Source organism: Pteropus vampyrus, unplaced genomic scaffold, assembly GCF_000151845.1.
Source record: "Pteropus vampyrus isolate Shadow unplaced genomic scaffold, Pvam_2.0 Scaffold44, whole genome shotgun sequence".
In the NCBI taxonomy this organism is placed as follows: domain Eukaryota; kingdom Metazoa; phylum Chordata; class Mammalia; order Chiroptera; family Pteropodidae; genus Pteropus; species Pteropus vampyrus.
The window spans coordinates 4,630,850-4,653,786 of record NW_011888825.1 but is presented as its reverse complement, the minus strand read 5'-3'; the positions used below and the strand labels follow the sequence as shown (position 1 = coordinate 4,653,786).

The 22,937-nt window shown below is 38.6% G+C and overlaps 1 protein-coding gene and 1 pseudogene across 5 annotated transcripts in view; one reads left to right on the top strand and one right to left on the bottom strand.

Annotated features, from left to right (window-relative positions):
* The window catches only part of ARHGAP44 (Rho GTPase activating protein 44), a 188,067-nt gene extending 176,764 nt beyond the window's left edge, over nucleotides 1–11,303 (bottom strand). For 3 of the 5 annotated variants that reach the window (XM_011358974.2, XM_011358975.2, XM_011358977.2), the window contains exon 1: nucleotides 10,893–11,271. In XM_011358974.2, the coding sequence (XP_011357276.1) occupies nucleotides 10,893–10,945 (53 nt within the window). In that variant the 5' untranslated portion in view covers nucleotides 10,946–11,271. Of the gene's footprint in view, nucleotides 1–10,892 lie in introns of all 5 variants that reach the window. The other 2 variants (XM_023529951.1, XM_011358973.2) reach the window with 1 other exon arrangement.
* On the top strand, nucleotides 820–1,524 carry LOC105291276 (annotated as a pseudogene).
* Nucleotides 11,304–22,937: the final 11,634 nt, after the last annotated feature.

The window sequence follows — 22,937 nt, the reverse complement described above, 5'->3', positions numbered from 1 at the left end:
TTATCCTAAAGATACTTCCCTCTGAAGAATCTATGAGAAGCTATGGCCACCCTCCCATTATAGAGACAAAGAATGACCTTGTCATAGCTGCATAATGGAGAAGAGGGAAATGCAGTGAGCAGGAGTGCAAGAATGCTTTCCAAGACAGGCAGTAGGGAAGGGAGAGGTAACATTCCTGGTTTGGCAACTGGTAGAGGCTCCCCCTCCCCATCTCCAGTTATATCCAGGGGAGCTTTGTGACTATTCCTAACCAATGAAATATGAATAGAGGTGACATTTGTAAAATTCCCGCCCCAGGCATTTAAGAGCCTATATGCCATCTCTACACCCTCTCTTCACCTTATCTGTGACTGAAAGCCATATATTGAGAATGGGAAGGGGGCGGGGGTGGCAGGGTGGATACTGGTGAATCCATGGAGGAGTGCTGTCCTTGGGAGTCCCCTGGTTCACATTCCATTTCATAGGAGCTTAAAATAAACTTTTGCTTATGTTAAGCCACTGAGGTTCGAGTTCATGTGTTACCACTGCAGAGACTAACCTATCCTGACTAATACATCATGAAAGACTAAAGACTAGGAAAAGAATAAAACAAGCCCAAGGAAATCTGGAGGAATTAATTTTTTTTATTTAAAAATTTAAAAAGCAGAAGTTACTACAAATAGAAAAATATACTGATCAAGAGCTAATGAGAAAGAGCTCCCCTCGCCAGCCTGCCCTGCCTGCCCTTCCTCACCTGCCCGCTGGGCTTCTGTGCCTCTTTGGTCGTCCTCCTCCTTTGCCCTGCTATCCTGACTGTCTCTCCCTTCTCCCCCTCAGAGGATGTCCTCCCTCCAACTCAACCTCAATCTGCTCAAGGAGCCTCTGAGCTTCATCAGGTGGATTGTTTCTACCTTCTTTTTTGCCACCTGTGGAAGTTTTAAGGGCAAAACAGAAATTCTAGTGAGTTGTTATAAAGTTCCTAACAATAAAACAATTACAGCTACTTCTAGCTGTCCATTCAAGTTGAATCAAGCATTGTTTCAGGCACTTACAGATGTAAATGTGTGTGATACAAGTTGGAAAAGTCATGTCCTTATCAAAGATTACTCTTCTTCTGTGCAATTCTGTTACTTACAATCTTTGTCTTCCTGTACTGCATTGCTGCTCTTCTGCTCTATGTTGGTTACACAAACCTGTACCCAGATAGTTGAAAACTTACCCTGGTTGGCTTCATTGTTACTCTTATTGCCACTTTCTTGTGGTTGGTGAACATTTCAGCCTGGGCTAAAGCTCTTGCAGATACTGAAATAGCTACTGGTCACAATATTGTCCAGAAACTTGCATCTTGTAATCATCAAGGAGTGATGTGTTCTTTTGGCTCTGTGACTACATGTCTGTGATCCCTAAATGTCTGTGATCTTTGACTCTCTAAATATGATACTTTGGGAGGAAATGAAAGATTTGTTGTACAAGGAGACCAGCCTACACAGTCCATCAAAAACTTCTGCTTCCCAGAGCCTAGGAAGAATTCCACCTTCTACCTGAATATAATTAAAAGGAGAAGTACAATGTATAAAATATACATCTAAACTATGACCTGTTGCCAACATCTTGAGGATTATTTGTATCTAATAAAAGTACTGGCTTTTTCAGCAAATTAGTGGGCTTAAAATTTGGCTGCTTTTTAACATAAAGTTGGTGCCTTTCCTAGAAATTTAAGATGCCAATGTATTCTCACATGTAAATTTGAAAATTCAGGGGCCTATTATGAGATGAAACACACTTTTAAATGAATGATAATTTCTTCACTAAGTTGTTTGCTTTCCAAAGTGTTTACACCTTAAGCCTTAACACATATCTTCACTCAGGAGTTGTATCATCACATCATAATAGGAAGAAAATCTCTATTTGAAATATACAGAACTGTAAGTTTGTACCTGTCTGTTTAAGAAAGCTTTGATAACCTAAATTTTATTTAGAAAAAAACATATTTAGTTCAGAATTTACATCTGAACATTGTTTATATGTTATGAAAAATTTTTAATTGCAAAGACTAGGTATTAGGTATATGTTTTATTTCTGTTTTTCTAAATGACCTAGAATACTTAATAAGTGTGCTAAAACTGGGGAATGGGGATTAAAAATTTCTAATAGACATATAGTTAATTTAGTAATTCTGTCTCATGAGATTTAAGCTTTCATTATGCTGACTTGGCTATGTAAGTAGAAAGAACATGATTCAACTAGATATTTTGATATGTACAGGCGTTACTCTTAGTGACATTTGTTTGCCGTCCTTTGTTGCTCATGCCACTTAAGTGCAAGCTGAGATCTAGTCTCCTTGCAAGAGAGTAAAATAATCCACCTTTTTTTTTTTGCAGACCTTATTCATAGGGTTAAAAAAAATTAAGATTGCCTTTTCTTTTTGAAACATTTAACACTTAGATTCAATGACATTGCTATTTTGAGTTTAGCACTGATGTAAAAATAAATGAGATTTAGATTTTATGTTTTTTAATGTTTATTCTTATTTTGCAAATGAATGATTAAGGAATTATGTATTATAAACAAGGAGACTAAGTGAGCTATATTATAGGTGTACCGTCTTTGCACACACATTTAGAAATATTCTGAATATAGGGCTTATTCAGATTTTGCTTCCTAATGTTTTTGTTGTACAGGGCCAGACTTCCTGTTTTTACCACATGATTGTTTATGTGTGAAGCATCTCTTGCTATTGCTTTATTTTTGCTGATTTTGTTCATGACAAGTACTGTCAATATGAGAATGTATATCTTTTATGCAACCAACTTAATAAAGAAGTTAAAAGAAATAAAAGAAGCTAATAAGAAAAAAATTATTGGAAAAAAAAACCTAAAAGCTGATTCTACAAAATGTGGAGAAGAAAATCCTCTGGCAAAGCTAGTTATGGTACAAAGAGAGAGAGAAATGCCAATTAGGATGTAAAGAAAATACAACTACATACTAAAAATTAGATTCTATTAAATTTTAAAATCATAATAAAATGAATATTTTTTTATAAATTGCTACTTAAATGACTCAGGAAATTATAGAAAATATAGTCTAGGAACCATTAAGAAATTGGGAAAACTGTCAAAGCCACTTCCAAATAAAGTCCTGAAAAAGTAGTTTTCAACCTTCAAAGAACTAGTAATTCCTTATCTCACCATTGCATAAAAAATGTAGGAAATGGACAATTAATTTTACACTGTTATCAAAACTTGACAGGTATAGCAAAAGAAAAAAATTAGATGCTCTCATTGATAAATACTGAATACCAGAATCCTAAATAAAACACCAGTAAATTAAATCTAGCAGAATAAAAAAAAAAATACTCAAGTCAGACTGATTACAGGAAAACAAGGAGAGCTCAATATTAGAAAATCTATTGAGGTTCAAGAACCTAAAACATAAGTTCCTCATGCAGAGGAATTCTATCACTGATGTATCCTTAGCACAGAAAACACTGCCTGGAACATATTAAGTATTAAATAAATATTTATGGCATAAATTATTGAATTATTAATAAATGGAGAAAAACATGATTATCTTTAAAGATCATGATAATATAGTTAATCAAATGTAGCTTTAATGCCAAAAAAAAAACCTCAAAGTAAAATAATAAAATTATGCAATATGTAACGTGATTAAAAATCAAAATCTCTCAAACACATTATTATGTGTTTCCATGGAGGATAATAAGAGACATAGATGCTCACATACTGCCACATATTTTAACATGGTTCTACAAGTCGTAGACAATGCAATTAGACAAAATAATTATAAATACTGAATAAGAAGAAGCAAAATTATTATTTGCAGAAAATGTGATTGTCTACCTAGAAAATCCAATACACTCAACTCTTTAAAAAGTATTTAAAAGTAATGAGATAGTTTATGAAGGTAGTTGTTAAGAGTTATATAAAAGTCAATAACTTTCTTATAGTCCAGCAACAAAGAATAAGAAAATATAATTTAACAAAAGATTCCAATCATTAAGGCTACCGTAATGACAGTGACAAATTACCTAAAAATAAAATTATGCAGGACCTAAATGGACAAAAACTAGTTTATAGGATCATAAACAGACTTTAGTAAACATATCCTATTGCCAGGTAAAAATAATTCTCATTATACTCAGTGTTGTAAAAGTGTCCATTTCCCCCGTGTTAATATGTATTTTCAAAAATGCTGAAGAAGAATAAACAAATAAGAATAGACAAGAAAACTTAATCAGCTCTCTTTGACAAGGGAGCAATCTGTAGATTAGTTGTAGGTAAGGCGCAGCAAGATCCTTAGGCAAATCTGATGATTTCTAATGCCAAGAGAAAGAGTTGTCCTGGATGAAGCTGGGATGAGGGGCCCAGACTGACTCCATGCAACTCCTACCCACAGCATGGGACACACCAATCCACTGCTGCTCACCTGAGCAGCTGAGCCCACCTCAAATTCCTGCCAGAACTGACAGACAGTTCAAGAGAACAAACCAGAAATTCTAGAAATAGATACAAAGCAGATGAAATGTTTTAACAAGTAGCTGAAATTTAATATGTGATAATGACATTTCAATACAGCGGGTATGGATTACATTATTCAATTTGATAGTAGGGTAACTGTTTGACTTAAAAAAAACTCTAAATGTGACAAATTATACCATACCAAAATTAATGACTGATAAAGATTTGATGGTAAAATGAAATTATATAAATGTTAATCAAAATGTATGAATATTTATGTAATCTTGGGCTGGGAACAATGTTCCTAAGAATAACATTTAAGTGCAAACCATAAATTGATAGATCACAAAATTTTATTACAGGCATGAAACGAAAAAGGCAAAAAAACTACAGGAAGTCATACGTGGCAAGTGACAAAGCACATGTATGCTTATTAAAAGTTCCCTAAAAATCAATAAGAAAACAGTTATAAACGTTACTTTAAAAAAGTGGGGCAAAGACATATGCAGGCAATTCAGAAGAGGCAACAAATGTCCAATAAACATTACGAATGCTCAATCACACTAGAAATTAAAAGAGAAAGGAGTTTTTGTTTTCATTCATGCGATTAACGAAGTTGTAATATTAGTTGCTCATAGGGTTAGGGAGAAGAAATTCTACTGAGGATGGAAATACACGTTTTTTTTATATATAAAATATACGCTCACACAGTCTTAAAAACTCAAATACTCCTTAACCCAGCAATTCCACTTCTAAAACTTCATCCTAGATAAGCAAACCAGTGAGAAATATCTGCTACATGATTAGCAAAAGGTAATTGGTGACTATAATGGAATATTACATAGCCTTGAAAAATTATGCTATAGAGGTACAGTTATTGACAATGGGATGGATTCCAGATATAATATGAAGGAAAAAAGCATGCTGTGAAATAGCATACATGGCATGGTCTCTATTTCTTTTCAAATAACACTGATACCTATTAAAAACTTAGAAGACTATATCCAAAATATGAACCGTAGTCTCTAGGTAATGAGATTATTAGTGATTTTTTTTTCCTTTTTGTCCATCCATAAGTTTATAACTTTTCTACAATAAACAAATACCACTTATGTAACTAAAAAGAAAGTTAAAAAAAGTAAATTGAATTCTGTGGGAAAATAAACATTTATCCTAAAAATAAACTCTAAAGTTGGAAAACGAAAGCAAAAACATCTGCTTTCTGGACAGAAAGGATAGTTTTAAATTGCTAGACAGGCACGCCCTTCCCAAAGGCAGTGGGTTTCCAGGTGCCAGCTCAGATTCTCTGCATCCAGCAGGAGAGCCTGAACTATCCTGCTCTCTCCTCTCAACCTTTCTGTCTGACCTACAATTAACTCCACACAGAGCTGAAGCATAACTGTATTATTTGCTGTTGTTATAGATATAGCATTTGAAATAACCTGTTCTTGATTATTAATAAAAGGGATGCTTACTAATCCCCTCTAAATAGTACAATTATAAATTAAATGACTGTTTTACTCACATAGCTACTGATTCACTTTTTCTAGAGGAAGAAAAAATGGCCTATCACCAATCATAAAAAAATACTAATCAATACTGATAAATTTCTTTGGTGGAGGCAAAGTGGGAGGGAAAGTCATTAATTGCTGTTGGAGAGAATGGCTCCCTCACAATGACTTGCAGGTCTGGGATAACAGAATTCTGCAGGAAATTCAGGCAGCCTCAGGCTCACTGCTGAGTATAGCCCAGCAGAAGGCTGAAAGCTGGCAGATCTGCACAGTAAGGAGCTTAGAAAATAGGAGCAAAAAATATTCTCTCCAGATTTGCTAGCCCATTCATCAATGGGTGAGTACATTCTGTTATCTCTCACATATATATACCACAGCAGGTGGCAAGACATAACTTCCATACAACTCTAATACAAAAAACAAAACAAAACAAAACAAAAAACTTCACACTGAGACCTAATAAATGTTCATGGTGCTCCTTGGGGGATAGGCTTGGGTCTGCCCGGTACTGCTGGGCTAACAGGAAGACATGGCAGGGTCTATGTCGGTGTGATAGGTTCAACGCACAGTCAGGGAGACAGGTGGGAATGAAGCAGTCTGATGACTAATGTAGACTTGGTTCTGACTTTTCCCTGATATACTACAGACTAGGTCTTGGCTCGTAAGAGGCCTGTGATGGGCAGAGTAGGGCCTCAGAGAAACTTTAAGGAAAAGATCCTCAGTGACTTCAGTTGCTTTGACCTGAGCAAAAATGCCTGCAGTACCAGCACTCCTAGAGGCTGCTGCATCCTCAGCATCTATCTCGGTCCTACTGGCCAGCACCTGGACCCTGTAGTTGCATCCTGAAAGCTGCAAAGCAGCAATGATACCCAACCAAGCTATGCACTAGAAACCAAGCCCATTCGCATGCTGAGCAATCTAGAAATGAAAAATGACTCTGGACAAAATTTTGTCTTCTACCCTCCAATACATAGCCTCTAAAACCAAATAATCCAACCCAACCAGCCCTGCTCCCCCTTTCACACTTCTATAGCTCATTGCCTAACCTCAGACACTCTGAATAGTACTCATTTTTGCACAAGAGCACAGAGCCCATTTACAGCCATCACTGGGCAGTGGCTGTTGGAATCAGTTTCTAGGAAGCCCTTGCAACTTAGGCGATCAACATTTTTGGATTCAATGGGCAAGCAGAAGAAGAAAATGACAATGAACTTCACTAACCATTGGTCAAGCACTTGATGTAAGCCAGGTTCCCTTTAACCTCATAATAGCCCTCTGCGGTGAGGGCTGCTGTGACCTCCTTTGTGCAGACTGAAAAAAATATCTTCCTCACCAGAACAAGGTGCTGATTTCACTACCATTTTCTCTTTCACTTAGAAGGTCTCTAAATTCCAGCACAGGGCTTTAGTCCACCCAACACAAACCAAATGCCACTCGCTTCCAAGAAAACTACTCAATGCCTTTCAGAGTGCTTCTCACCCCAGCAATCAACAGATTCTCTGGAAGGTAAAAAGAAAAAGTTATGGCATCATAAATCAGGCATGAACTAATTCCTATCTTAAATCTTGCTCTGTCCTTCCAAAGCCTAGTGGTACAGCTGTGCTTCACTCCTCTGAACCCCCAATCCCATCTTGAATGAAAGAGGCACTGTGTCAGGATCTTCTCTCATCTTTGAACTACTTCAAACCACTTCCCTATCTATGATACATGGATCTTTTGCTCACTCATTCATTCAGGCGCCCAAGAATTTCAGAGAACCTGCTATACGTCAGGCATTAGGGCAGTTACCCCTGACCACAAGGAGCTTAAAATCTAGTGGAAAAGATAAATAATAAGGATAAAAATTACAATATAACCATAGTATGCCTTTAGAATACAGATTCTAAGAGAATTTTTGGAATTCTACAGAGTACATTCAAGCACAGCAATTCCCCTGTTACAGTGATTGGAACCCATCCCGAGCAGTTTTATATGCAAAACTCCAGAACCTGCAACTTGTGGAAGGCGAGCTGGAAGAGGAGCTATGAGCACAAAAAACTCTGAAGCCCATCTCTCTGTCTTCCCTCAAAAAGAGGAAAGTCCTCACTTCAAAGACACACAAGGATAAGAATCCAAAGACATGCAAAAGCAAATCCATAAAGTGATCTACCAATTCCACACCTAAATTTCAAACTTCCAAACCTGTTGCTTCTACTGATTTAGAAAAGAAACATTAGGATCATGCCTCACTACGTTCTCAATAAAAGTAAATGCTGCCATTTTTATTTATCCATGTGGACTCTACAGTAAATTATTTTAATCTTGTCAATAAACATGACTTGAGCACCAGCTGTCTATAAGGCATTGTGGTATATATACTGAGTATCCAACAGTGATCAATACACTCTATTGGGGATAAACAGACAAGAAAACAAAAAATGAAAAATAAGGGTATTTCACAGAGTGGTGAGTAATATGACAAAACATAACAGGACAATGGGCTAGAGAATGAATAGGGAAGGGTTAGTCTCTCAAAGACCCTTGAGCTAAGAGCTGAGTGATAAGGATGAGGCATATGGGAAGAGCATAACCTCAGCCAGACAAGGAAAATGGGGAAATAGCAAGAATAAAGCCGCAGATGGAAATGAGCTTGGTGTGCTTGGGGCAGGGAAGGCCACTGTGGCTGGAGAACAGTGAACGAATGAGAAGCAGGTGAAACAGAATGAGTATGGAAAGACAAAGAGGGATCAAGTCAGGTATGGTCTTGTAGGACATTGGAAAGATTTGGGACACTACGTGTAAATGAGATGCCATTGGAAGCTTTTAAACAGCAAAGTAACATGAACTGATTTTTGCTTTAGAAGGGTCACTCTGAATGTCATTAAAATGCATGTATATGAGTGATACACAATAGTGAACTAATGTGTATCAGTCATATACATGGCCCATGACACAACAGATGTCATCTAATTAAGAGACAGAATTCATCGACAAGCCAGCATTCATCAGAGTTCCAAAGCAAGTACAAAGTACCTGTTGGTGACCAGCTGTTTGAATGTCCAAGAATGTGCTTTCAGAAAGACCACCTTCTGAAACCCAATTTCCCCTCTCCCTTTGTCATTCCCTTCATAGATAAGGGTGAAAAATAAGATTTTATGCCCAAGAGTCACAAATCTTACCACCTCTAAACGAGTCATGAAAAAGGACAAAGAGTTGTGTTTCAGGGGGACAGGGAGGAAGCATAAACACATTCTAACATTTAGATTCAAGCAATGAACTGAAACCCCAAGACCAAGAGGGACCGGCAATCCAAGTCTACAGTCAGGGGCCTACTGATCACTTGGTTGGTCTGATTTGATGACTGATGCCAGCCTGCAGGGTGATGCATAAGTCAAGACGTTAATACAGGTTAGCTTGACTGTCACCTGCTAAACAACCAATACAGAAAAACAATATTTCAGCATCCAATATATCAAAAGACAGCCCACGTGAGGCTATATCTGTGGCAAGACCATGCCAGAAACCTGGGCTAATCTGACTCTGCTATTCATAAATTCTCCCTCATGTTACAGCACATGTGTTCGGGAAAGGAAAATGAATCCAAGTCAATTTTAGACATCGTTATTTGGAAGCCATCTGGAGTCCCTGGAAGCATAAGACCACAGCATGCCCTGCCCTCAAATGCCCACTGTAATTAGGGCAGTATGCTTACATGGTAGTTCAGTGTCCCCTATTTCCCTATGGATGTCCCCACCCCCACTAAACCAGATGCCTGTTCAGGCTCCACTTCCCCCCCAAGAAAGGTATTTAGTTTCTTAGTAAAGCTAGTGGAGAGCTCTCGAGGTGTTGAGCTTGCACTTGAATTGCACCCAAGACTAGGTTCTCTGCTTTCCACTGGCTTTAGAACTGCACACCTGAATTCCTTCGCCACAACAGCAATGGAAATCCTTCCTCAGGGGCAGAAATTCCATGAAAAATCCCCTCTACCGAACAATCCTGTGTTCAGAGCATGTCTAGCTTTGGAAGAGACCCACCAGAATCCTTATGTAACATTAATAGATGTTGGCAAGCCGCAAAGCCGCTCCTGGAGACACTAGCCCAGATGTAGCCCATTTTCACCGTGATGACAGTGGGCTGGGTCTTGCAGCTTCCTAGGGCCTAGCTCATTCTGACTGTGGGGGCTGTGTCCTCCCCTACCTGGCTGTGATCCTCTGCTTATCTCATCTGCCTGAGGAATTGGGCCTTTCTGCAGCCTCTCTCCCTCCACTGAAAACAATCTTAGGACCAAGCCGACAGCAGCCACAGCAGCGCCATTCCACCAGCACCTTCCCTGCCCCCATGCCCCCCACCCCTTCAGATCCTCTTCCCGCCACATAACGCCTTAACAAACCCAGCCAGGAAAGAGATCCAGAACCTCGTACAGGCACAGCCCCAGAACAAACACAGCAGGAGGGAGATTCAGCTCTGCCAAGCCAACCAGGCCCAACACTTGCCCTGGACCCCTGAGAAGCCCTGAACTCGGCACAGGGGAGGACTCTTCTGAGAGCGACTGCGGTTCGGTTGCCTCCAGCACATTCAGAGCAAACACCTGTTTCCAGGAAGCTATGCTGGCAAAGGGAAAAGGGAGCCCCAGGGAAAGGCGGAGAGGACGAGGTGAAGGGGCAGCTGGGGACGCAGGTAAAGGATGCGTCACACTTTGCGCTTGACAACCAGAGCCCGGTAACAGCAGACAGAGCATGAGAAGGGCTCCAGTATCTAAGAAGTTCATAGAGGAGGGGTCGCGTCTGCGAGCGACGCCCCGAGGGGGCCAGCCAGCGCAGGGAGAGCAACGGCGGGGAGGGAAGGAAGGAGGACAGGAGGCCGGGCGGGATCCATCACCTGCACGCCCCGGCGAATGCAGCCTAGCAGGCGCGCACCGGCCCGCGGCTGCCAGCGGGTGACCTACCTGCCCACCGTCTGGTTGGCCAGCTGGCGCATGCGATTGAACTGCTTCTTCATCTTGGCCCCGCTACCGCGCTAGCCCGGGAGTTGGGGAAGGACGGAGCAGCCCGGAGCTCGCCGCAGGGTTACATGGCTCTCGTGCGGAGCCTCCCCGGGCGACGGCGGCGGTACTGCGGTGCCTCCAGGAGCCTTCTGGCCCGCGCGCGGTTCCCTCTCGAGGGCACCACCGCCTATTCCTCCTCCTGCCGCGGCGCCTGCTGCCGCATCCTCCTCATGCGCTCCGCGGCGACTTCATAATAATGCCCAGGGTCGCCTTCGGCGCCGGCCAGGTCCGCCCCGGCTGTCCGCCCCCAGCCCCAGTCCCGCGCGGAGACCCGGGAGTCTCCGCAGGCTGGCTGGCCCGCTGGCCGGGTGGTCCCCGCTGCGCCTGTGCGCAGGGAGCCGTGCATTCTGGGACTTGTAGTTTCGAGCCCCGGCGCCCACCTTTCCTCCGTCCAAACTTTGCAAGCACAATGGAGTGCAGTGGTGGGAGAAAGCAGCGTCGCCAAGGCCTTTGAACTTTAACATCCTAGAAAGGGAAATGTTATCTGCTTTAAAAATAACAAAATGGAACCAAGAATACAACAGCAAATAAAATGAGCATTTATCTGTCTTTCGTTGTATTACAAGTGAACAGGAGGCATTGCTGTTTTGGATTCACAAGAGGAAGATTTATACTAGAAGGTACTCATGAAATTGCATAAGGTCACCTGATTTATGTTGAGGTGCAGGGTTAAGCGTGGGGTACAGGGGTTGACGGGCAGATTTTAAACCAAGTATAGCATGCATCCCCGAAGTTTGAGTCTTAATTTTCACCAAACCCAATAGGTAACCAGAAGTCAATACAGAAGGATATAATGATAGCAGCATCGCATATACGGGCCTAATTTGACTAGGACAAATTTCTTGAATGACTTAGATTCCAGTCTCATAGCTAATCACATGTCTCTTCCACCCCAGGAGACCAAGGGGCATCAGCTGTAGCAGGTCTGGAGTGTCCTACACAACAGTATCCCACTGGTATCAATTGGCTCTTTGAAAAAGGATTGTAACTTTCTGCAGATTCGGTCCTTAGGAAAAGACAGGTGACTCAAATTAGGTTTTATCATTATCTTTCAAGTAAGAGCAGTATTGTTGGATGCTAGGGGCTTCAGATCAAACAGATATAAGTTCATATATTAGAATTCCAAATACCAATTGTATAACCTTAAGAAAAAAAGCACAACATGTCTATGCTTCAGTTTCCTCAACTCTAATAGAGAAATAATACTGCCCAATAAGTAGCAAAGATAGAGAACTATTTGTTAAATTACCAATAATCAAGTAACAAATGTCTACATAATACATTATGTTATATTCATTTACTACAAATATGATTATAGTTAGCATAATAGGGAAAAATGCTATTTCTACAACAGAATTTCTAATCTGATAAATGAAAGAACTTTTTTGAAATGGGATATTTTGCATATGTTGGTTATAGTTGCAAGATGTCCTAAATATGGCTGCAAGTATCCTGCTGGCCAGCTGAACAAAAGATGGTTTGAGGCATGTCTTGGCTGAATGAACATGAAATCTTTAATTAATTGTGGATTTAGCCTCTGCTTATTAGGTCATGGAGCTCTAGCCAATTAATAAACGAAAGCATTATTTGTTTTTAACCAACTGTGCTATGCCTAAATGTCAATTTTTTTTTTTAAATTAAGCTTATTGGGTAACATTGGTTAATAAAATCATATAATTTTCAGGTGTACATTATCATTTGACATCTGTATATTCTATTGTGTGTTCACCACCCAAAGTCCAGTTTCCTTCAGCTACCAAATATAATTTTTATATGAACTGAAATTGTTTCCATTTTGAGATTTTTTAAAAAAATCCAAGGCACAGCATTGTTTACATATATATATATATATACATATATATATATATATATATATATATATATATATATATATATATATATATATGTATATGTAGAGAGAGAGAGAGAGAAAGAGACATTAAAGGCACTGTATGACTTTTAGCAACCCTATCTCCGATAAGGTATAGAACTGCACTGTCCAATAAAGTAGTCACCAACCACATGTGGCTATTAAAAATTAAATTAATTAAAATAAAATTAAAATTTTGGTTTCTCATCCTAGACACATTTTAAATGCTTACTAGCCACATGTGTATAGAGGCTGCTGTGCGGAACAGTATAGATACAGCTAATTCCTATCATCGCAGAAAGTTCTATTGGATAGCACTAGTCTTAGAGGACTCTGGCAGACAGTTCCAATATCATACCAGCCTCTGCCTTCAATCCCAAGATATTTCAGTTCTAAAAGGGAAATTTCTGCTTCTCCGCAAATTACAGCCTACCTTACTAGAGCATGATCCAATAATATTTTATTTAGCAATGGCTTCTTCACATATTTCCTGAGCATTTCCTCCATTCAAGAAGCAGCCGGAGCTTTCTCTGCTTTCTACCCCAGGGAAGGGATGACAGTGCAGAAAAAAGAGAAAGGAGTGTCAAGTCTACTCTTTTTATCTTTCAAAGCAGGCTTCAGAAACACATGTGAGAGAACAGAATTTTTAAAGAAAGAGTTTGAGTTTCAAGAATGTGGGCTTTGGAACTTTAATAGTCTATGCCGTAAATAGTAGAGTATGAAGAATATATTATCCTGCCTATTCTAGATAAAGAATCTATAGGCTGTGGGGTGTTGAAGATGATGAGAAGGAAGTGGGGTGAGAGAGAGGGAGAGGAAATGTAGATGATAAACATGCAGATTTTATTATTGTTCAAAAATTTCACTGCCTAGCTCATCTTCCCATTGAGGTCAAGATCAATGGTGTGATTTATGCCACTTCCAAGCAGAAGTTTTAAAAGTCATTTTTGTGATCCTATTCCCTTTCTTCACTTATCATAAGACCAGCAATGAGCCACTTATGGGCTGCTATGGACCAGAGTCATGGCCATCCAACCAGCGTGAAAAATATACCTTCGTTGTTATATGTCAGAGCTTTGGGGATTTTTTGTTACTCCCACATAATTGAATCTAAGCTGACTACTACAGTGGATATCTCCAAGAAATTAGCTTGTATCTCACAACCTCCCACAGTCCAAACTTTAGTTGGAGGCAAGCAGGTTGAAGACAAATATATATTTTGGGAGGATCTGAGGACAATGGAGGATCTACACACCCCTTCTTCAGAGAAGGCTAGGAATGGCAAAGCTCCCAGAGATCCTCTGCCTTCTAAAACATAGGAGCATTAAAGATATCTACGTGGAGTACCTAAAGTGCCTATACCACAGTTTTGTGGTGGCCCCAGACTTCCCTGCACCAAGCCATGTGCAAATGATTTGTACGTGTATGTACCATGAGACTATACAGAAGTACCTGAAAGAGCTGGATGTGAAAGCTGTTGGGATTGAAGATGACAAGAAGGCAGCAATGGCCAAGATGTAGAATAAAGGAGCCTTAAATTTCCTGAAATTTAATTTCTGCCATCAGAAGAATAGATTTAAAATTAAAATTAAGTGCATTTGAGGAAAGAGGAGGAGGAAAAAGAGAAAATTATATTTCTTTTTTATTTTATTTTATTTTGTTTTGTTTTGTTTTGTTTTGTTTTGTTTTGTTTTGTTTTGTTTTGTTTCAAGTAGCATTTCTTATATACCAGACTTATATACCTATGGGAAGATTATACTTCTTAAGCGTTGACCTATTGACCTTAGGTTTGGCCAAATGGCTTGCTTTTACAAACAAAATATAGGCTTCTTACTTCCTTCAACAATGTTGTACTAGTTGTCTGAGATGTTTCCTTTGAAATATGATAGTCCACTTAGGAGCCCCTGAGTTAGATTGGTTTTAGCATCTTCATTCTGAGTCGAAGCATTTGCTAGAGCTGCCCTGTCCAACTCAGGAGTCCTTGAGACATTTGGTTAATTTTAATTTTAAGTTAAGTTAAATAAAATTAGAAATTCAGTTCTTCAATTACACTAACCACATTTCAAATACCCAATAACCACATGAGGCTAGTGACTACCATATTAGGGAAATCGAACATCTCGCTCATCACAGAAAGTTCTATTGGACCACTCCGGTCTAGAGAACAGAATTCAGACTACAGGTTCCAGTACAAGAGAGAAAACTAAACAGGTGACAAGCTCAGTATAATTATGGCCAGTCATTTTACTTGACCTCTCCAGGCTGCTCTTTCCTCACCTACTATAAAGGGATTTATAGTATAAGATCACAAAGTCATAAGTTTCAGGGAATCAACAAATTGACCAGTCTATTTGCTCAATAAGTTGCTGTTGGTTTAGATATTCCCAAGCCTTCAGGTATTTAATATGTCAAATATAACATTCAGTGCTACACTATAATGGAAAGATATTACTTATGCTTTTTAGATTTTAATTGCCTTTACTCCTGCAGGCATCAAACTTACACCATTAAAGCATGTCTCTTAGTCCAAGGTATCTTTTAAACAGAATGATAGATGTTCTTATCGTCGGGCATTATCAACTCTAATTTTCCAGCCATCCTTGGATGTATACTTTTACCATGGCCTCATCTTGGGCAGAATATATGTCCCTACCTAATAACTTTGGACTTGACTATGTGACTGCTTTGGCCAATGGCTCATGGGTGGAAGTGACATGTGCCACCTTCACGCCGTGTGCTAAGAGGCTTTGTACATTTTCCTCTTTTCCTCTTGTACTTCTGCCTTTGCCAGGAGAAAATTTCCTCCGGGTGGCTACTCGTCTCTCACCTTGGTCTCCAGAACAAACACTTGTGGACCAAGGCTGATATATACCACAGCAGAAATTAAAGGAGTAATTATTGATAAATTCATTTTAGGATGGTTATTTTAAAAGATAAATAAAATGCATGGACCCAATGAAAGAGAAAAAGAAGAAAATCTGAAATACAACTTGAGGAATGACAAAAAGGATTTAATCACAGATGCAAAAAATTAGGAGAGAATACATTTTCAATTTTATGTTTACTTATTTTTAAATAAGCTCTTTTTCACTAGAAAAAATGAAAATTGCTATCGGTGTTTCAAAAACAGGTAGCAAGCATGCATAGACCAAGAACAGTGAAGAAATTGGAAAAGTCACAGGGCAACACTCCCCAAAGAAGATGGTTTTACAGGGAGTTCTTTCAAAGCTTCTAGGAACCTTTGCTATTTAAAATGTTCCAGGGCACAGAAGTAAAACAAAAGCAACCTAATTCATCTTATAAAATTGGCCTAACCCTGTTACCAAATTTGATGAAGACAGCACAAACACGAAAACAGCAAACCAATATCACGAGAGTAGATATTAAAATCATTAATAACATAATTCACTAATAAAATGTTAGTGAATAAAATCCAATAGTATGTGTGTTTATGTATAAATGTATATACATTTTAATGGTATTTATTAAAGAATAAATAATTCAGATAAATTACAAAATGAAAACTATGTATATTCTTAGTATCCAAGATACTGTTGTGAATTTATAACTATATTTCAAAAATGGGATCATACTATTGTTAGGTAGATATGTTCTTTCCTATTTTCTGCGATTCTAAATATCTCTGTAATTAACATGTTTGTTGCTAAAAGTTTGCACATATACTTATTTCCTTAAGATCAACATTAAATAATTAGAATTGCTGCATCAAAGTGTGTCATGTTTTCAAGCTTTTTGTTGTATTGTCAAATTGTCCTCTACATATTTTACAGGCTTACCTGCCATGCAGAAATATTCTATTTTCCCCATGTCCTGACCTACACTGCGGACTACCACTTTTAATAATCCTGCCAGATGAAAGGATGAGAAATAGCATTATAGTGCCGTTTTAATTTCTATTTTTTAAAATCACATTAAACATTTTCCCATGTTTCATAGTTGTTAGTATGTCTTCTTCAATTAATTGCTTTCTTGTGCATGTCCCCAGCCCATTTTTATCTTATGAGGTTTCATATTTTCTTATCAATTTTTGAAAGTTCTTTAGTTATATTATACTAATACTGTTGCATCTTATGGCAATTTTTTTTCCCCCTGGTTTGGCCTTTCTCTTTTAAAATCTCTAATGTTGATTTTTGTCTTCCATGAATTTTACATTTTTAATGTAGTCAAATCTATCAATTTTTTCTTTTACGTTTTATGCCTTTGGTTTAATGCTTAGACAGCCTATGCTATCCCTAAAGGATAGAAATATTCAACTGTTTTCACCTAAACCTTTTATGGGTTAATTCTTTTTACTTATACTAAAATTTAAATACAACTTTTAGAACCAAATGTTAACTAAAGTTAATAGTTTCACTCATTTCTTCCTCCAATATAATTTTGAAATAACTCATCAAATGTAATAGAGAAATTCTATGTCACTCATGGAAATTAGAGAAAGGTCCCACTCACAATCGGCAGAACATGCCATAGGCAATTTGAGTCAGGGGAGCACTAGCCAAGCAGAAAATACTGTGTGTGGTAACTTTCTGGGGGAAAATAAATGGAGACCTACGTCATCACTGATAGATCACCTCCCCCACCACCTCAGCCACCAAATCTGGACTACTCTCTATGTGAGAGTAGTAGATCTTGCTATGTGAGAATGAACAAACAGTAGTTTAATATACTAGTAAAGATGATATGATGATGATGATGATAAAACTATATAGCTAAGTACTGCTGAAGTATTTCAAAATACATTATCTTACTTTAATACTTATTTAATAAAATAACTCAGGGATGAGGATTTTATTATCTTCATCAAATAAATCAAAACTCAGAGGTTTAAGTACTAGCCATTCAACTGTCACAGCTGGGATTCAAACCCAGGTTTTCCTAGTTCTAATGCCTGTGCTTCTATTACAGGCTATTGCCTCTGTAAAATAGGGAGACTAATCTGAGAAATCAGAAAAATGGCCTCTGGCGAAAAACTTAAGCAGGAAAAGGGAAATATATTTTTAAAGTCTAATTTGTATTCTTGGTAAGAACTGAGAGAACATTGCTTTAATATGACAGGAGCTGGTTGCCATGAAAAAGAGCCATATTAAACAAGAGTTCTTGGATAAGAAACACATGACTTCCAAACTAATGAAACTCAATAGAAGCAGGAAATATCAGATCTAGCACTGTCCAAAATGGAATTGGTGCATTAGAAGATAGGCTGGAAGAATGCTCCCAAAATTTAGTGGGAAAAAAATAGGTAATTCAATGAAATGAAAAAAGAAAAAGATACATGGAATCTTTTTCAGAACATTTAAAACTATGTAATATAATTTTTAAAGCAAATGATGAAGAAATATTCATAAAAATTCTAAGCAAACATCTCACAGAGCTGAAGAAAGTTCCAATTCAAAATTAAAACAATTTACCAAGTGCCAGAAAATATTATTATAGGGCGTGTGTGTGAGAAAACCCTAGACATATCTTGGTAAAACTTCTGAATTTCAAGATAGATAGATCCTGTACTGTATATTGGAAAGTAGCTAAGACAGTAGATCATAAAAGTTCTTATCATGAGAAAAAAAAATTTATGTATGGTGATGGATGCTAACTAGATTTATTGTGATGATCATTTCACAATATATTCAAATACCTAATAATTATATTGCATACCTGAAACTAATACAATGTTATTTATATGTCAATTATATCTCAATTAAAAAAATACAACCCCCAAGCATATATAAGTTATACATGCACATATACATATATACAGTCACCTCCTACTTTGTACTCAATGCCAATAAACTTTGGAGCCACATTTACAGAGCTCCAAAGGAAATAGGTTGTCACTCAAGTGAGACTCAAAAAGTTTACTTCTGGCCTAACATTCACAAACAAAGGCAAAAGAAAGTCATTTTTAAATATATAATGACTAGAAAGACTTATTAATTAGCCACTCAGTCTCTAAAAAGGTATTACTTAAACAAATTCTTTTCAAAAGAAATGAAAATTAAAGAAGAGAGAAAATTTTCTAAATGACTTTGGAGTATACAATGATTTCTTAAACATGATACCAAGAACTCTTAACACCAAGAAATTGAACTACATAACAATTAAGGACTTTGATTTATCAGATGACACTATTAAGAGAATGAAGAAGCGATTCTTAGAGTGGGAGAAGTTATGTATAATACATATAACCATCCAAGGACTCAGTTCCAGAATATATAAAGAATACTACAGTTCAATGGGAAAACTTTTGTGTTATCAGCTAAGGCTTAGCAGTATGCATACCCCATGACTGAACACTTTTGCAACAAAAGGCATGTTCTAGAATACAATAATTTTTAATATGCAAAAATTGAAAACAATTAAAATGTCCATCAATGATAGAGTGGATAAATAAATGGTGATATTCAACAGAATGTTGTATGGCATGGACAATGAATGCATTACTGCTGCACGCAACAATGAGTAGAAATATGGATGAATCTTGCAAAGAAGGCTGAGCAGAAAAATCCAGATTCAGAAGAGTACATATTACAAGATTTAATTTACATAAAATAAATCAATGGTAAAAGAAATCAAGATAGTGGGTATCAGTGCAGGGGAAGGAGGGATGCTAGAAAAAGAAAGAACCAGTGGCCTGGCCCTTGACCCATGTCAACTGAACAATTGGGGGCAAATAAAAGTTAGTGGTGGTCTAGGTCCTTCGGGTGACCACAATAGCCTTGATTTGCCTGGGACAGTCCTGGATATGCCTGTTGTTCTGGCCTCCTTTTGGATTTAACATATGTCCTGAACAAAAAGTGTCCGCCCCTCTGGACCCTGTTCTTGCGGTCCTGTTCTCCTGAAGAAGTGGCAGTGTGAACACGTGCCACTTTGATGTGCAGCAGAAACACAGAGGGCTCAAACTCCACCCTGGGCTGGGGAGAGCAGCAAGAGCATAGGATTCAGCATGCCATTCTAGAGAGCCATATTACTTGAAGAAAAGCAACTCCCCACCACAGAGGAATCCAGGATGACTTGGGCCTGGAGGTCCCTTGCCTGGGCATGATATCAAGGGAGTGAGACCACACCTCCTGAGGAACACCTTGGGCTGGTAGCAGCAACAAGTGGAAAGTCCCTGGACTTCACTGTCAGCAGCTATGAAACCAGTTCCAGGCCTGGAGTCTAGGAGGCAACTAGGCCCATCTCAAAGTAACCCATCTTAGCTGATAAAGGGTTCTCGAGTCTCAGAGAATATACATTTGTGTTCTAGTTTCACAGCAAAAGCTAGGAATAGTGGATCCTTCTTTCCATTACGAGACACAAGGGCATTCTTTGTTATTTGGGTGTGATGTGGGCTTTGGAGTGATAAAGTGGACTTCCTATCAATGTAGGCTTATGGGGAATCAAGATTTTCAATTTGAACCATTCCCAGGGGGACCACTATTCAGCTCTATTAAACAGTACATATGGATACTCATTTATATTATTACGATATCATTGTTAGTAGTATTTGTGATGCTTAATTCTATGTGTCAGCTTGACTGAGCTAAGAGATGCCCACATAGCTGGTAAAACATTATTTCTAGGTGTGTCTATGAGAATGTTTTTGGAAGAGATTACATTTGAATCAGTAGATTTGAGTAAAGATCCACCCTCATGAATGTGGGTGGGCATCAGCCAATCCGCTGAGAGTCTGAATAGAACAAAAAGGTGAAGGTGAATTCTGCCCTTGAGCTAGAATGAACATTGGAGTCTCTGGTTCTTGAGCCTGCAGACTTCAGAATTGACACCATTGGCTCCCTTGTTTCTCAGGCCTTCAGACTTAGACTGAATTATACAGCTGGCTTTCCTGGTTCTCCAGCTTTCAGACAGTATATTTTGGCATATCTTAGCCTCCATAATTGCATGAACCAATCCTCACAATAAATCTTTATATCTCTATCTATGTAGACTCCATACATCTATATATCTATAGAGGTATCTCTATAAACCAGGTGTCTCCCACCCTCAGGCCATGGACTGTTAGGAACCAGGCCGTGCAACAGGAGGTGAGTGGTGGGTGAATGAGCAAAGCTTCATCTGTATTTGCAGCCACTCCCCAGTGCTAGCATCAACACCTCAGCTCTACCTCAGATCATCAGGCATTAGATTCTCATAGGAGCACTGGTCCCTGGTGTCAAAAAGATTGGGGACTGCTGATAGAGACTGTATCTGGATTTTTATATTTATAGAGGTATCTCTATAGAAAGAAATACATATAGAGAGATCTCTGTATCTAACATCTCTATCTCTGTTTCTACTCTGTATATACATATATCCTATTGGTTCTGTTTCTCTGGAGAATTCGGACTAATAGAACATTGAATCAATACAAGGTCCACTTCTAGTTTCTTGATTCCACCACTTTCTGTCTCCAATCTTCACTGGTTTCCCTAGAACAATGCATCGTATACCACAGAGTTCACCATTTTATCTCCTCTTTAGTTGTATTCTCAACTATCAGTTCTGTGTTTCTATTTTCATACCTCTTCCTTCAGCATTCTAAATTTGGCTCTACCCACCTCTTTACCTCCTCTGCTTCCACAGCTGGGCTATTGATGTTGTTAATGGAAAGTCCCACCATTCTGCAGAGGGGATGATCTCTAGCCAAGTTTTCCAACCCTGCCTAGGTGTCCTTCTGTGTTTCCTAAGTTCTCTCTTCTATTTTCTACTGCTCTTAATTCAGAGTTTCTCCATTTTTATTAAAACTTATGCCCCACTCTCCGTCTTCCCAATAGATGAACATAATCTCTCTGTCTTGTTTCAAGTATTAAATGGAATCTACCAAATGAGAACTGCCTCAATGTCTTACCAATACACCTGTTAATATACCCACATCTCCACCCACTGTCCTCTTTCTTTCTTATCACAACAGATAGTTCTTTCCCCTTCCCAAAAGCAAATCAACTGGACTAGCGTTCCTCACCACTTTTTGTTGTGTATACTACCTAATTTTCATTAGCTTTAATATTAGCTCAAATATCTCTCCTCTTGAAAATCAGTCCTGTAAATTTTGGACTCTCTGCCGTGGCCTTGTGTGTCTTTTTCCCTGCATTGCCATACCACCATCTCCACTTCCTCACTTCCTTTTAATTCCTCAGTCTACACCCACCTGGCTTTGCCACTGCACCCAAAATGCTCTCCCCTTGGTTACCAACCACCTCATTATTAAATCAAACAACACTCTCCAGTCCACATGGTAATGGAACACAGAGGCATTAGACATGATTAAAGACTTCATTTTCCTTGAGATTTTCTTCCACTTCAGTTTCTGGGGTTCCACCTTTTCCTGGTTTTCCTTCTGGATTTCTAGCCACTCCCTTTCCTTCTCCTTTGCCAATATCTTAAATGTTAGTGTTCCTCAGGATCCTCTTCTCTTCCCATTCCACACATTGTGTAGGTCATAGCCATTCCCACGATCTCAGTTATCTTCTGTATGCTGACTACTCCCATATTTAAATCCCTATGCAAAGGCGCCCTGAGTTCCAGACCTCTTAGTGAAAGCTTTTCACTTGAGGCCCCACAGACACTAGACACCCCTTCTTCTCCTTCACCATCCACATCCAATGATCCAGTCTCATACTTCCCCTTTTATTAACATGTTTTAAATATACCTTCATCTCTCTCTTCCCATCACCACTTTCTTAGAGTTATCATCTGCCTCTTGGCTGGTTTATTGCAATAGGTTCTTAAGTCACTACCTTTGCTCTTACCCCCACCGCCACCCCATCAATCTTAATGTACTAAATTTGATATGTTGGGTTATTCATCATGTGTTCATGCCCAAGAATAAGTGTTCTAAAAATAAGGAGGGCATCAGTGATTTATCCAACTAATTCACAAAAAAAACTTGCTTGTTACTCCAATCCATTTCCATAGTGTAGCCAGAGTTATCTTTCTAAAATGTAAAGATTATCATAGTACTTTCTTGCTTAAAACTGTTTAGTGATGCCCTACCGTTTTAAAGATAAATTCATACTCCTTGATATATCTTATTAGGCCTTTTGTGATCTGGCCTCTGCTTGTTTTCTATTATAGGTTGA